The sequence below is a fragment of the Protopterus annectens genome, chromosome 1.part1 (assembly GCF_019279795.1).
Source record: "Protopterus annectens isolate FY-2018-M chromosome 1.part1, PAN1.0, whole genome shotgun sequence".
Lineage (NCBI taxonomy): Eukaryota > Metazoa > Chordata > Ceratodontiformes > Protopteridae > Protopterus > Protopterus annectens.
The window spans coordinates 318,740,828-318,755,272 of NC_056726.1; the positions used below are offsets into that span (position 1 = coordinate 318,740,828).

Below are 14,445 nucleotides of genomic sequence, written 5' to 3' on the forward strand. Positions count from 1 at the left end.
AGAAGAAAACAAAAAAGGAGGGCAAATTAATGGACTGATTAAGAGGCAATTAGATAAACACCAGGGGCATAAAAGAAGAATTACTACGAGTGAGAAACCCTATCCCAAAGAAAAAACAAAAAAGGACGAACAGTCATAAGATCCTGGAGTTCAGATACTCTCTTGGCAGAAGTAAGGGCCAAAATAAGAATAGTCTCCCATGTACAATGTTGTAAGGAAGCTACAGCTGCAGGCTCAAAAGGAGCCCGAGTCAATTTTTCAAGTACAATCCAGGAAGGTGGAATAGGCTTTCTGGGAGGTCTGATATGAAGGACACCTTTAAGAAATTGCTTGACCTCAAACCTAGATGCATGAGGATGGGTTAATGGCAGACAAGCGAAATAGCTGAGAGGTGAGCTTTAACAGAAGAATATATACTAACTCAGCATGGAGCAATTCCCACAAATAAGTGAGAATCAGAAGGATCTCCATAGAAAGCAGATCCTAGTTATGACTAAGATACCAAACAGAAAATGTCTTCCATTTGAACACACAGGATTGCCTGGTTGTGGGTTTCCTGGCCTCCTGCAGAACCCTAAGCATGTCATCAGAAAATAAGTTGCCTAAAAAGGATCAAAACCCTGTCATCCACAAGTGGACAAGGGAGGATGGATCAGAGACCCCTTGTCTTGTGTGAGTAGGTCCACCTGGTAAGGTAACTTGTGGTGATTACCCCTGGCTAAGTGTAGAGGAAGAAGGGTGAACCAATGCTGTCTGGGCCAAAAGGGAGTCATCAACAAGATTTTGGGGAAATCCTGCTCTGTCTTGACCAGGATCCTTGGAATCAGAGGAAGAGGAGGAAAGGCATAGAAAACATACCCTTCCAAGAAAAATATAGGGCGCCCACCTTCCAAGCCACAGGACTTCAGACTTTGATGCAAAAAAGAGGAAGTTGTCTTTTCAAAGGGGAGGTAAAACGGAGGAGTAGCCCACTGAAGGATAATGTCCAGAAACACATCTGTGAGCCTGTATTTTGGACCTGCTCAGTCTGCCACTATATTTTGCTCTGAAGGAATGTATACAGCCTGAAGAGTCACTTGATACTGGACAGCTAGATCCCAAACTTGAACAGCTAGTCTGCAAAGAAGACAGGACTGTGTCCCCACGTGCTTGCTGATGTACCACATCACTGTGGGATTGTTTATGAAGCTTTTGAGAGGCCCTGGAAGGAAGAAGGAATAAAAGCTCTGAAGGGCAAAAAGGCAAGCTCTCCTCTCCTTGATGTTGTCCTGATAAGGCAGCCAGAGACCCTGGACCTTGAAGGAAATGAAAGAGGCTCCCCACCCCATGTCTGAGGCATCTGTGAAAAGTTCCTGGGAGGGGACTGGGGGCGATGAAAAGTAAGTCCCAGGTTGAGAGATAGCTGATGAATCCACCACTGAAGCTTGAGCTTGAGGTGTGTAAGAAGAGGGACTAGAAAATCTAATGGATGACAGTGTTGGAGCCATACTGACTTTAGGAACCACTGTGGTTTTCTCATATGAAGCCTGGCTAGAGGTAGCATAGCAATGATGATGGCCATGAACTGTAGCACCCTGAGAAAACTCCTGGCTGTAACTGAAACCTGAGAAAGAAGGGACTGAAAAAAGGTGAGTAGAGCAAGAGCCTTGGGAGGAGGCAAGGAAGCCAGCATAGGGATGGTCTGCAGCCTGCAACCAGAAAACACATGATCCTGAGAAGGACCCAGGACTGATTTATGGAAGTTTATTGAAAACCCAAGGCTTCGTAAGAGACAAACAGTATAGTGGAGATGCTGAAGCAAGATCTCAGGGGAAGAAGGCTGAGCTAGCAGGTTGTCCAGATAAAGAAAGATTTGAACCCCCATCCTGTAAAAAGCAGTCACAGAAGCAAGGCATTTGGTGAATATCCTTGGGGCAGTAGAAATGTCAAAGGGCAAAGTAGAGAACTGAAACTTCAAGGAAGAAACAGAGAAATGCAAAACTTCTTGAAAAAGGGATGAATTAGGACGTGAAGCTAAAGCATCCTTGAGATCCAGGGAGAGGAGGGAAAGCCTGAAGAAGAGGAAACAGGGTCTGAAGGGATAACATCCGAAAGGAAGGGACCTTCAGAAAGGTGTTGAACTTAGAAAGGTCCAGAATGGGTCTTCAGGTGCCTTCCTTCCTGGGAACCAGAAACATTTTGGAAAAAAATGTCCTGACCCTCCTGGGAAGGGGGGCACAGCTTGAATGCCACCTTGTGCCAAAAGGCCCTGAAGGAGTTTTGAAATAAAAGGAAATTGTTCTTGAGAAGGTTGAGGATGCCCACAAAAGGAGGAAGGGATTTCCATACCATTAAGCATCTCTGATGGATGATGGAAAGAACACAAGAGTCTTGAGTGATCCTTAACCAATTGGGAAGGAACAAGGAAAGATGAAGGGATAAGGGAACCTGACTCAAGACAAGGGGAAGCAAACAGACAGAACTCGGCTTGTCTTGAAAAGGAGCTTCTGAGAAGTAGGAGCCTAGAACCCTTCTTACCTTTCGGAGGAAGCTGTCTGTGGACAAAGGCAGATTTATACGGATAATTCCTCTGGAACTTAGGAATAAGTGACAAAAAGATATGGTTCAGTTCCTGCAAGGCCGTACCTTTATCCTGAAGAGACTTAAAAAGCTCAGCAGCTGCAGAACCAAATAGGTTCTTATTATCATGAGGAACATCCAACAGTTTAGCCTTAATATCATCAGGCAAAGGCTGGAGACAAAGCCAAGAGTAATGTCTGAAAACAGAACTAAAAGCAGCAGCCCTAGAGGAGGCATCAGCTGCATCATGACTACATTTAATAGAATGGTGGGTTACTTGAGAAGTACAGCCCAGTAAAGAGAGATCCAAGGCCTTCCCTTCAGAATCAGGAAGGTCTGACATAGCCTAGGAAGCCTGAGAAAGAAGGGCTAAAACATACCTGGTCATATGGGTCTGGTAATTAAAAGCCTGAAAGGCTAAGGTGGCAACATTACATACCTTCTTACCGAGCTGTTCCATAACTCTACCGTTCTTGTCTGAAAGAAGTAGTTTAGTAGAAGGCAAACGTTTAGAGGTTTTGTCAGAAGAAACAGAAACTACAGAAGGGTCAGCAGAAGGACATTTGTAGAGGAATTTACACTCATCAGGCACTTTGTAAAATCTGTCAGGTTTCTTAGGAGGTGAAGTTTGAGAATCCTGGGCCACAAAGGCTGCTGACAAGCTATCTAGAAAGGCTGCCAAGACTGGAGGTACAGCCTAGGGCTTAGGGGACTTCATCTGGAGGAGCTCATAATACCTCTTCTGAATGTCAGAAACCTGAGAACAGTCTCATTTAAAACATTCCATCATATCAGAACTTGTATCTACAAAGGAGAGTTCTTCCAAGGGAGAGTCTGGGCTAATACAATCTTCCTTCTTGGAGCTATAATCCAAAGGAGAAAGGATCTGAGATGAATATGCCAAAGACTCCTCCCCAGAATCCAATTCCTCTTCAGAGGAGTCCTGCTCTCTGGGCCTCTTGAATGGGGAGAAGAAGAGAGGGAGCAGGCATAGTAACTTCATGGCGAGACCTTAAGGTCATCAGTGCATTCAATAACAACCGGGTAAAATCCTGTCATTCACACTGGGGATCTTTAGGAGCAGGGGAAACATGCTTGTTTTTTTACTTTTTCTTTTGAGGGATATTTGTCCTAAACATCCTAGGAAGTTCAGACCCTTGTCTTTACTCAATCAACATAGTAGGAATCTCCTCACAAACAAGTATCTGTGGTATCCCCCTCAGTCCCTCTGAAATAATCAGCCAAGATACTCCCTCAACATCCGCAGCGGACAGCTGCAGAGCCTTTGAGGACATGCAAGAAGTCAGATCCATGCCGGCTTCCGATATGGTCACGGCAGAGGTATCTGATGGAAAAACTGGGCAATTCTCTGAGCTTTCACCAGCCTACAGAGAGATGTCCAAGGGAGGTGGGACAGCAGCCAATCAGAAGTGAGTTTTTTTGTCCTTTTTCTTCACACTGATGGCAAAGAAGTTCTGTATGTACATCTGTACATTATCTTTATGCCCTACACCTTGAGTGGGAAGCATACATGTGATGTGCAATGTCTATAAAATCATAAGGTTTTGGTATACTGGCCAGACATTGCACTACCATTGGCAGGGAATCCCCTTTATAAAAGAAACAACAACAGTGATATGGGACAACATCTTCATTCATGTTCCTTTAAGTTAGGTCCACAGCAACTGCACTTGTTTTGGTCTCTATTTTATTGTAGCTTTTTCTTTCACTATAAGACCATTGCAAAGGAATTACATTACAGTGCAGGAACAGTATCATAGCAGCAATGAACATCACTGGTTCCCTCAGACTGAAGTCAAACTATAAAAAGAACAAAAGAATGCAAAACTTTACCTGCAAAGGTTCAAATGAATACTAACTACTCTTTCCTATGGTTTATCTAATGAAGGAGAAGACTGATATACAATTTAAGGTAACTATTTAAAATGACACTGAATAACAGCAAATCTAGACTTACCACATCCGAGATTGCCATTTCTAAGAATATTCCATTTCCACTGTGGTATGGTAATCTCAGAGTTGGTATATGTAAGTTCAAATGGTGCAGGGGGCTTACTGCTTGCAAAAAAAAGTTTAAAGGGCAATGGTAGATATTCACTCCTCTCTTTTTTTTTTTTTTTTTAGTGGGATGGAGATTTTAAATCTCAAGTCTCAATATTTTTACAGGGAGCCACACTTTAAATACATAATGTGGGACAACCCATATGGTATGATTTACAGTTACACTGACCTCACCTCAAAGAGTTACACTTGTAGTTAAGTATATTTGCACATAACTGCACTTTCCTATATCAAATTCTTTAAACAATGAAATACTCAAGTTCAAAATGATGTTTAACAAATATCCATATGCGTCCACCAAATATACTCTATCTTAGAAAGGCAACTGTAGTTTTTGTAAAATACAGCACAGCCAAACACTGCTTTGCAGGCTGTAGCAGCTCATGTTACCCTATCCGTGGCAGAAATTCAGTGCCAGTGAAAGAAGATGCTACGTTCTGTATCACCAACTCTTCATTAAAATAATGATGTCTACATCCTGATCCACACAGTTCTGGCAGCTAAGCAGACCAGTGCATATAGGCCCATTTTTTCACTTCCTTTTCAATCACTTTCATATACTGTGGAAAGGAAATTATTATACTTTATTTACCTGACACTTTCCAGTCCGGACATCATAGAGAGCCACTGATCCATGCTTGGCTCCAACGGCTATCCTATGACTCCTCTCACAGTAGCTGACCATGTAGAACCTGGAACAAATATTAGCACAGCAGATAAATTAAGCTGGACGTAATTTCATTACAAGTAGTGAAATAGTACAGTGTTGTGTAAGAAACTAACACAAAAAGAATGCAAAATTATGTTCACTAAACGAGAAAAGATTATTAGCATTATTATTATTATTTCCCTTCATAAATTCCACATCCTCTTTCTGTCTGTGATTTCCTTTCTCATTTCAGCAACCTTCCCAGCCTTTTCTCTAGCTTATCCCAAACTGCATCTGGCACTTCCACCTCCTCTCCATACATCCCTTCATTCTACTTCAGAACTATCATGTCCTAGGAGATCTGCCCTCTGCATGAACAGATTAAACTTCATATTCCCCCTGGTAGTTACAACCTTCACCCATAGTTTATCACTTTAGAGACAACATCATGACCTCAATGAAACAAGTCTACAACCTGTGTATCGCACTTGATATTATATCTAATTTCTGTAAGAATGCCATTGTAAAACCTATGCCTGAGAAACCTAATCCATCCAATCCATCAGACTTTTGGCCTATTTCTATTTCCCCTACCCTAAGAAAGATTCTGGAAAAATTACTTTATTTGCGACTCGCTCAGTACATCAACCAATACCACCTTCTCTCTCAAAAGCAGCATGGCTTTTGGCCTGGTTACAGTAGATCCACAGCCATGTGGACACTCCTCGATAAAATTCTTCTTGGAATGGACAAAGGCCTAATTACACGAGCATGTTTTCTTGCCTCACATTGCTCTTGTTGATCATTCCATTCTATTAGACCATCTCACTGAAATAGGCATTAGTGCTGACACATTGCCCTGGTTCAAAAACTACCTATATAACTCATACTTCTTGGTTAATTTCAGTTCATCAACCCCTACCATCAGTCCCTCTGCAGAATGGTGGCCCTCAGGGATCTATTCTGGCACTCTGTATATAATGTCACGTATCCATTGTGTTTTCCTCATGTTGAGAATGAAATCGGTCCAATGGGATTAGTACTGCACCCCAGTTAACAAGTTCAAAACAAAATACAACACCTCAAACACAACTTCAAATATAGATATCTAACTGCTACAGATTTAACATGTCAGTTCAGTCACACAGCTTTGGCATAACGCCAAGCTACAATGACAGGTATGACAATTTTATACAAAATGTCATTTTTAGAGCTAGTGTTAATATTTGTAATAATAAAATATATGTAGTTTGAATCAATAACTAGATCAGAAAATCTGTACTAAGCTACAGAAATGTAAAGATGGGGAAACCCTGAAATTATTCTTCCTACATGAAAAACTACAACTGCTTTTTTCCACTAGAACACATGGGAGAGTTGACAAAAGTGTATAAAGGGGTGGAAAAAAATCTTTTTTTTTTTTTTTGCAAAATGTATTTGAATGCTGGAAGTGAAACTGATTTCAGACAGACAGACATTAGCACATCTCTGCTGTTCCCCACCATACTGTTACTTTTGATAAAGGCTGCATTGTTACAAAATTGCTAGAACTTCATAGATAGCTATGTAACATCAAATAGAAAATTCAAATTTGAAAATATGAATCCTAAAGCAAATATAAGGATCAAAAATGTTTTGCTGACTAGTGGAAGGCTGTCATAACAGATAGTGCTGACTGAACTGTAAGTGATTATTTGTTCCAAGTTGACTCTCAGAAAATTCCCAAATGATGTCACTCCTTCAAATTTAAGGGATACCAGTTAAACAATATACAAATCTCGGGGACTTCTGGTATAGAGATCCAATGTTAAGATGCAGATTTAAGTCTGCACTCTCTCCCAGTGATTCTTAGGTGTAATAACCCCCCTGATAATTATAGTTTAACAACCTAGACATATCTGTTGCAGTGACTGATGTGTGTAGGAGGTTTTCTATGAAGGAAAAAGGGATATAAATTATCTTAAAACTCTGAGGAGATGAGAAATCACTTCACTACCATGGCCTATGCAGCAATAGGGGAAACACACACTGGACAGAGTAACAAGAAGTAAGAAATTTCATTGTTAACCATTCTCGAAGAGATAAAAAGGAATGAAAATGACCCTGCGATGTTATATCAATAAGACTGAGGAAAAAAGAGAGAAGGAACCTCTGTACTTTTCAATCATTCTGATGCTGAAAAGACTATATGTTTTACAAGGAATATCTTTATTAATTATCACTTATGACATAGGCAAATATACATTTATATAAATGAAAAACTATATTCACATATTTTCAGTTGCAAACATTATACATTACTTATAATATTCTACACAGCCATTGTCAGTCAAACCTTACATAATTCATTTAATTCCTACCTTCCCTTAAACCTCATTCCTCCTCCAAAACATTGTTCTGCATGTATTGCTCCCATAATTCCCATTTTTCTCTGCAATTTGCTTCTACCCCTTTCTACAGATCCCACTTCCAGTTCTTTTATCTCTGTTACTATATTCACTACTTCTAGTACTGCTGGTTTAGAATTTGATTTCCATTTTCTAGTAATTGCTTTTTTTTGAAGTCACCAAAAATAAACTCAGCAAGGACTTACTATGTCTAGGCAATTCTGATTCTGTATCACAGCTCAAAAAAAAATCATTCCTTAATTACACCAGTTTGCGCACCCATTATTTCTGATAGAGTAGTTTACAGGGAATTTTTAAAATCTGCCAACTCACTACACTCACAAAATATATTTTCCCAAGTTCCCCTTTCTTCCCCATCATACCTTCAACATTTGCAATCTACACGAAGAAAATTTCTTTGGAGACAACACGAGCTACAAAAATACGCATGCAAACACTTCCAAGCAAAGATCCTGAATATTCTAGAATTATGCATATTTGTGAGCCACACATATATCCTCCCATTGTTTCTTTGTGAATTGCTTATCCAATCTCTTTTTCCAATCTTTACGAACATCCTCAGACTGATTACTGTAATTATCATGCAATATTTTATATGCCCTACTAATTATCCCTTTTTAACAGCAGCTTCAGTTCTAGATTCTACTAAAAACCCTACCAGTGCTGGTCTTTCATTCAGGATCCCCCATTCCGTTCTCTTTGATTATACTCTGATATCAATCCTTGCTAGGAACGGCAATCTCTAGCTTGCAGTCCAAATGAATTATTGGTCTATTCCTATTCTATTACATTTCCCTCTCTAATTATCTGCTCCCAGTACTTTGGCTTCTTTGCCAAATTTCTCCAGTAAATTCCATCCCCCTCTTGCCTATTCTCCGTACCCATAATTGGTGTCATCCCTATTGGCAGAATCTCCTTTCTCCATTCACATGTTGACTTGATTATTAGAATACTTTCTGCTTTACGAATATAATATTCTGTATGGTTATTGTTATTCTATTTAAGGCTCTGCATCCCAAAATTACAGTCTCATTTCTTGAGCTCCCCCTTCCCTGTTTCATCATCATCCATTTCCACTTTGAATTATAAGGTTCTGTTTTTGCTAGTTATAGGAACTTTAACTGTGCAACTCTAAAATACCCCTTAAAATCAGGTAATCCCAAACCACCTTGTTCCACAGGAAGGACCAATCCAACCCACCAGACTCCCTTCCCAAACAAAATCCACCAACTCTCCATCACCTTCTATCTGCAACCTCTTCTCTCATTGACAAAAACAAGCCCAACCCTTGTATAAAACCAAAGGGACTAAAAATATTTTCGCTGCTTGTATTTTGCTATCCACATCCATAAAACAGGGCTTCCAGTTTCTCGGTCACTGCACCATCCCTTGCTTAGTCTTTTCCTACATAGCCCCAGCTGCCACAAAAGAATCCCTTTCAATCCATACTCCTAAGTACTTCACCTTACCAAGTCCGCATATATTTGGGTACTGCTGAATCAATTCATGTGTGGATACATAGTCCAGATCCATTGCTTCGGCATTATCTTCATTAATTTTGTATCTAAAAAAGACTTGAAACTGCCCCAGAATGTTCCACAAGACAGAAATGTATCCCTCCATTTTTATCAAGTACAAAATAATACCATCTACAAACAAAGCCAACTCCTCCCGACCACTACATCAAAGACGGAAAGATTGACAAGCTAAAAACCCAGGTATAGATTTGGAACCCTGGCATCTACTTCCTCAACAGAATACAAAAATATGTCAGTTTCACAACTGATTAAATAATATAAATCAAAAATAACTCAAACTTCCAGCATGACCAAGGATGATATGATAGCCTAACTGGATGCAGCTAAGATTAAGTCCACTAAACTCAGAGGCAACCTGGTAGCAGTTGTAAGTGCACTGCCATACATACCCAGATTGTTTGGAAATGCAGCTTATATAAAGAGACTAAAACTAGAGATGAAACACATTGCGGAGCAACGGGAGCTAGACAAGAAAGAGACAACCTGGAGAGAAGACAAGAAAAAAATGTCAACATAAACTAACTGTGGCACAGGAGAGAGAAAAGGAACAATAAGAAAGAAAAAGCAGTGCCAGCATGAAAAGAATATGCAAAGGCACATAAGTAGTAGAGATGAAAACCCAGCCCTGGAAGCCAAGGCCAATACTAAACTGTTTCCTTAGTATAAAGGCAAGTACGACTCTGATAGCTTTATTTAGGCATTTGAACATGATTACAAAGGCCTTAGTTTGGAGCAGTAATTAGTGTTATGAGAGGATTCCATGAGGTCTTCATCTTTTATTAATACAATAAATGCATGCTTTGCAAAAATGTCTGACTCTGACTGTTTTGATTACTGTAATGGTAAAAAACTTCATTATGAATGTTTTAAATGTGAAGAGCAAAAAGCATAGCATCACAAATGCAAAACCCAAGCTGAAACCTCAAATTGAGACTTCACAGTACATTGTTCACGAGTAAGTATAAAACGTAAAAAAGAGAACACTTCTTGTAAAAGCAGACAGACAAGCGCTTTCAGCTAATCAAGCCTTCTTCAGATCCGATGAGTCAAAAGGGTTCCAGTGTTTAAAAAATCAGCATCATCCAAATATGGCGAAATGTGGTTTTTGTAAAGTCTGCAATGTCATTAATTGTACCAACACGTTTATACATCCTGTTACTAAGCAGAAGTATGTTTTCCATGGATCAGCTAATTGCCTAAGTAGCAATGTTGTCTATATTGCTACCTGTACTTTATGTACGGCATTTTATGTTGGAAAAACTAACATGAATCTAAAACAGAGAATTAGTAAACATCATTCTGACATCCGTAACCACAAGGAAACCAACTCCCTATTTACCCATATTCGTGACCATGAGGGACACAGTTTTGTTTTCATGGTCATCTCTCTGTTACAGTTTACTTTAAGAGAAGGAGACTTGGTTAATCTGACTGAAAGAGAAGAAGCCAAATGGATAATGAGGCTGAGAGCTGATTGCCCTCCTGGTCTCAATGGCTGCGTTCCTTTAAAACCTTTTCTCAAAAATCGAATAGCAACACAGTTTACTCCTTCGTGAGCTGTGTTGCCGCTTTTGTCTGCTAACTCTTTTTGCAGCATTATTGAATCTTATGCTTTTGTTTGATATGTTTTTAGATTGATTCCGGTTTCAAATGAGAACGGAACTGATGGCAAAGAAATAGAAAACAATGCGTTTATTTTTAATTTTTTCTTCTGAAAGTATGACCCTTGCTAATTAATTTAATCTAGTATTTAATATTGTTTTTGTCTCCTAATAAAGGAATATAAGAATTTTATTAGTTACACAATAAAGAGTTTTAACTTTAAGGAGTAATGTTCGCCACAACAACTTGGAGGTGTGTACAAGATGATCCACTTGGTTGGCTGAGACTCTCCATTATGTGGAGTCTGCCCTATTGGATGATGCTGATTTTTTAAACACTGGAACCCTGTTGGCTCATCGGATCTGAAGAAGGCTTGATTAGCTGAAAGCGCCTGTCCGTCTGCTTTTACAAGAAGTGTTCGCTTTTTTACGTTTTATACTTACTCGTGAACAATGTACTGTGAAGTCTCAATTTGAAGTTTCAGCATGGGTTTTTGCATTTGTGATGCTACGCTTTTTGTTCTTCACATTCGTGTATCTTGCACTGTGAAGCTACAGTTTGAAGTTTTAGTTCGGCCTTATTATTTGTGGTGCAACTCTCTTCTGTTTTTACAATTGTTGCTGTTTGCTGAGCATTCTTTAGTGGAGGTCACTTCTCTTTTTTCTAGGATTCTGTTTTAAATGTGCTCCTGAAGCTTACAGGAAAATATTTTGAGAACATATAGAAGAATAAGAAGACAGAGTCTATGGTTTCTATGCAGACATACGCACTATAAGCAATAAGGCAGAAACTAATGGTTGAGAAAATACCACATTATATCCCTGTCTGTCTTTAAAGTCTGGATCTCCATGTACTAGCAATCATTAATGATTCAAAAGGAACACAACTTCTCAGCCTGGAGTACTGTTTGTGGTGCCACAAATAAATACCAGTAGGTGGTATGAGGAAGTAGGGGAATGAATACTGAATGAAATGGAACAGTGAAGGCACAAGGTCAGGGCATAAACCAGACATAAATGCTAAAGGAGATAACTGCCTGCTGCATGACTAGCATTTGTGGCATTGAAAGTGATTCTTGGGAAGCAAGGCTAATGCTACCTGTAGCCACTTGCTGCAATATGCTATTCTGCACAAGTTCAAGTCACTTTCCTCCATGCGGCAAGCAATGTTTAAATGTTATCAATGGCACTGGGTGGAGGCTGTCTGCAGTACATACTGTAAAGCTCCTCACATACTAAGAATCTTCTGCTCTGGATGTTTTGTCCACATCTACCATGCAGAAGAGGCAGCCTAAAAGGAAAAACATCTGATGACCAGAAATAGGACCCACACTTGCCATTGACCAATAGTGCCCAGAACTCCCTATTAGCAGTAATGAACTTCTCAAGGACAAAAAGAAAAAAGCTACAATGGAGACAGTTTGTAGCTTTAAGTCCACACCTAAAAAATGCATCAGTCAGGTGACACGCAGGGTACACAATTTAAGATTATCATCTTATCGGAAGGGGAAAGAAAGCTAGAGTGAAAAGGTTGTTGAAAGACTTAACTTATTCATTTTAACAAGGCATGCAAACAGGTCCACTTCTGAAACTTTTTAGCCATTACTCACACCAGAAGATTAAGGATAAATGTAACAAATATAGGCAACTTACAGCAGCCAAACAAACATGTCTTTGGAAGGAAGGAAGAAACCACAGTACTCAAAGAAAACCCACAAGAACATAGATGTGCAAAAGCTACTCAGACAGTGAATGGAGGTCATAAATGAATGCCATAAATCAGAGATCTTTGCCACTGAGCCACTATAAGAAGTTAAACCTGGTCTCATGAGCCTTTACCTCACGGACTGCTTAATGCCATATGCACACAGAGTGGAGAACCTCAAAAATCTCATCAAATGACTTTCTCTTCCAGTCAGTGCCTCTCTTGATTACAAAGGCCTCAGTTTTAAGCAGCAATTGCTCTTATGATCCACGAGTTCCATATGGTTTTCATCCTTTTATTAACATTAATGCAGGACCATACTCAACTACAAACACGGGATCATTTATCTCAGATAGATTTTTCAGGTTTTAGAGAAACTAAGAAAGGTTGACACATTTCCCCAATATAATATAAGCTGGTTACTGCACTTCTAGTACAGGTTATCAGGGAAGCCAGACCTGTCAAGGAATAAAGGTAGGTCAAGAACTGGAGCACAAAACTAACTTGTTACCTGATAAGGCATTATAACTCCTGCAAAACATGAACCAATCCCTGCATTAAAAACACCAGATGATTTCAAAAAAATCCACCAAACTCTATGGACATTTCATTTCACTGTAATCTGCTGAAATATACAAAAAAATAACATTAAATGTAGTCATTACTAATATATTTACTTAGGTACATAGCAGTCACCTGAAAGCGCAAGCTAGGAATTTAAACTTTTTTGGCTGTTAAAAAACTCTATATTCAGTTTCAGCACTGTCTTACAATAATAAAAATAATACCACAGATTATATGTACTATGAATCAAAAAATGTTGCAACAATACATTGGGATGCTGACAATTAATGCTACCACTGATTATACACTTAATCCTATGTCCCAAAAGACAATATTAAGTAAAAACTAAGAGAGAAGAAAATATGGCTCAGGTGTTTACTACTGTCCTAGTTCAGACCTAGGGGTCTACTGTTGCAGGTTCAGTAATAAGCTAAAAATAAAACATCTGGAAAGCAGACCTTGTTTTTGTACAAAACAGAATGTATTATCTGTACTAACAACAATCTATTGTAATTTGTTCTCTAATTACCTGCTTAATCCAGTTCAAGATCACAGCAAAGCCAGAAGCTATCCCAATATTTAATGGGTGCAAGGCAGACAAAGTAATCCTAATTGGTGCATCAGTCTAGTGTGAGATACAACACACACACACACACACACACACACACACACACACACACACACACACACACACACACACACTGCGGCATGTGCTTCAGACTGTCATAGAAAATCAGAGCACCCAGCAAAAATTCCCACAGACAAAGGGAGGACATGTCAGCTCCATGCAGAACACAAACCAGTAATGAAATAAGATGGAACAAGCACTAAGCGCCAGCAGTACTAACCACTGCATCTATGTACTGCTTAACAACAGTCGACAGGTTTGCAATTTTGCTTGTGCATCAATGAATAATTATCTTAATATATTTGATTTAAAATATTCTTAATGGCAATAATATTTTTTCATGTGTTTATTAAGACTACAGTAATATAGTTAAGAAATGTATTTATTTAAATAAATACATTATGAAAATTATTCATGCATATATAAGCAAAATTATTACCAAAATTGTTACTACTATTAATGCATTAACTTGCACTTGATTGTACTAATTCATTGGGTCTTGTTTTAAATCAGTTCAAAACCATCTTTCTCTGTACCAACTTCTGGATTTGGAAATTATCTATAAATTCCACTCTTGTCCTTTTCCTGTCCCTTATATTAGTAGTGCTGAAAACAATCTTCTTCTACCAACTCTTCTGGAGGAACTCTGCAAAATGTGTACATGTGTAAACATTTACCATAACAGTACATCTGAGTACATAAATGCTGCAG

The 14,445-nt window shown here is 39.0% G+C and overlaps 1 protein-coding gene across 2 annotated transcripts in view; it reads right to left on the minus strand.

The window, feature by feature from the left end:
- WDR7 (WD repeat domain 7) overlaps positions 1–14,445 on the minus strand; it is a 3,592,087-nt gene that overhangs the window by 332,522 nt on the left and 3,245,120 nt on the right. For both annotated transcript variants that reach the window (XM_044074906.1, XM_044074897.1), the window contains one exon: positions 5,234–5,333. In XM_044074906.1, coding sequence (XP_043930841.1) covers positions 5,234–5,333 — 100 coding nt within the window. The remainder of the gene's footprint in view (positions 1–5,233; positions 5,334–14,445) is intronic.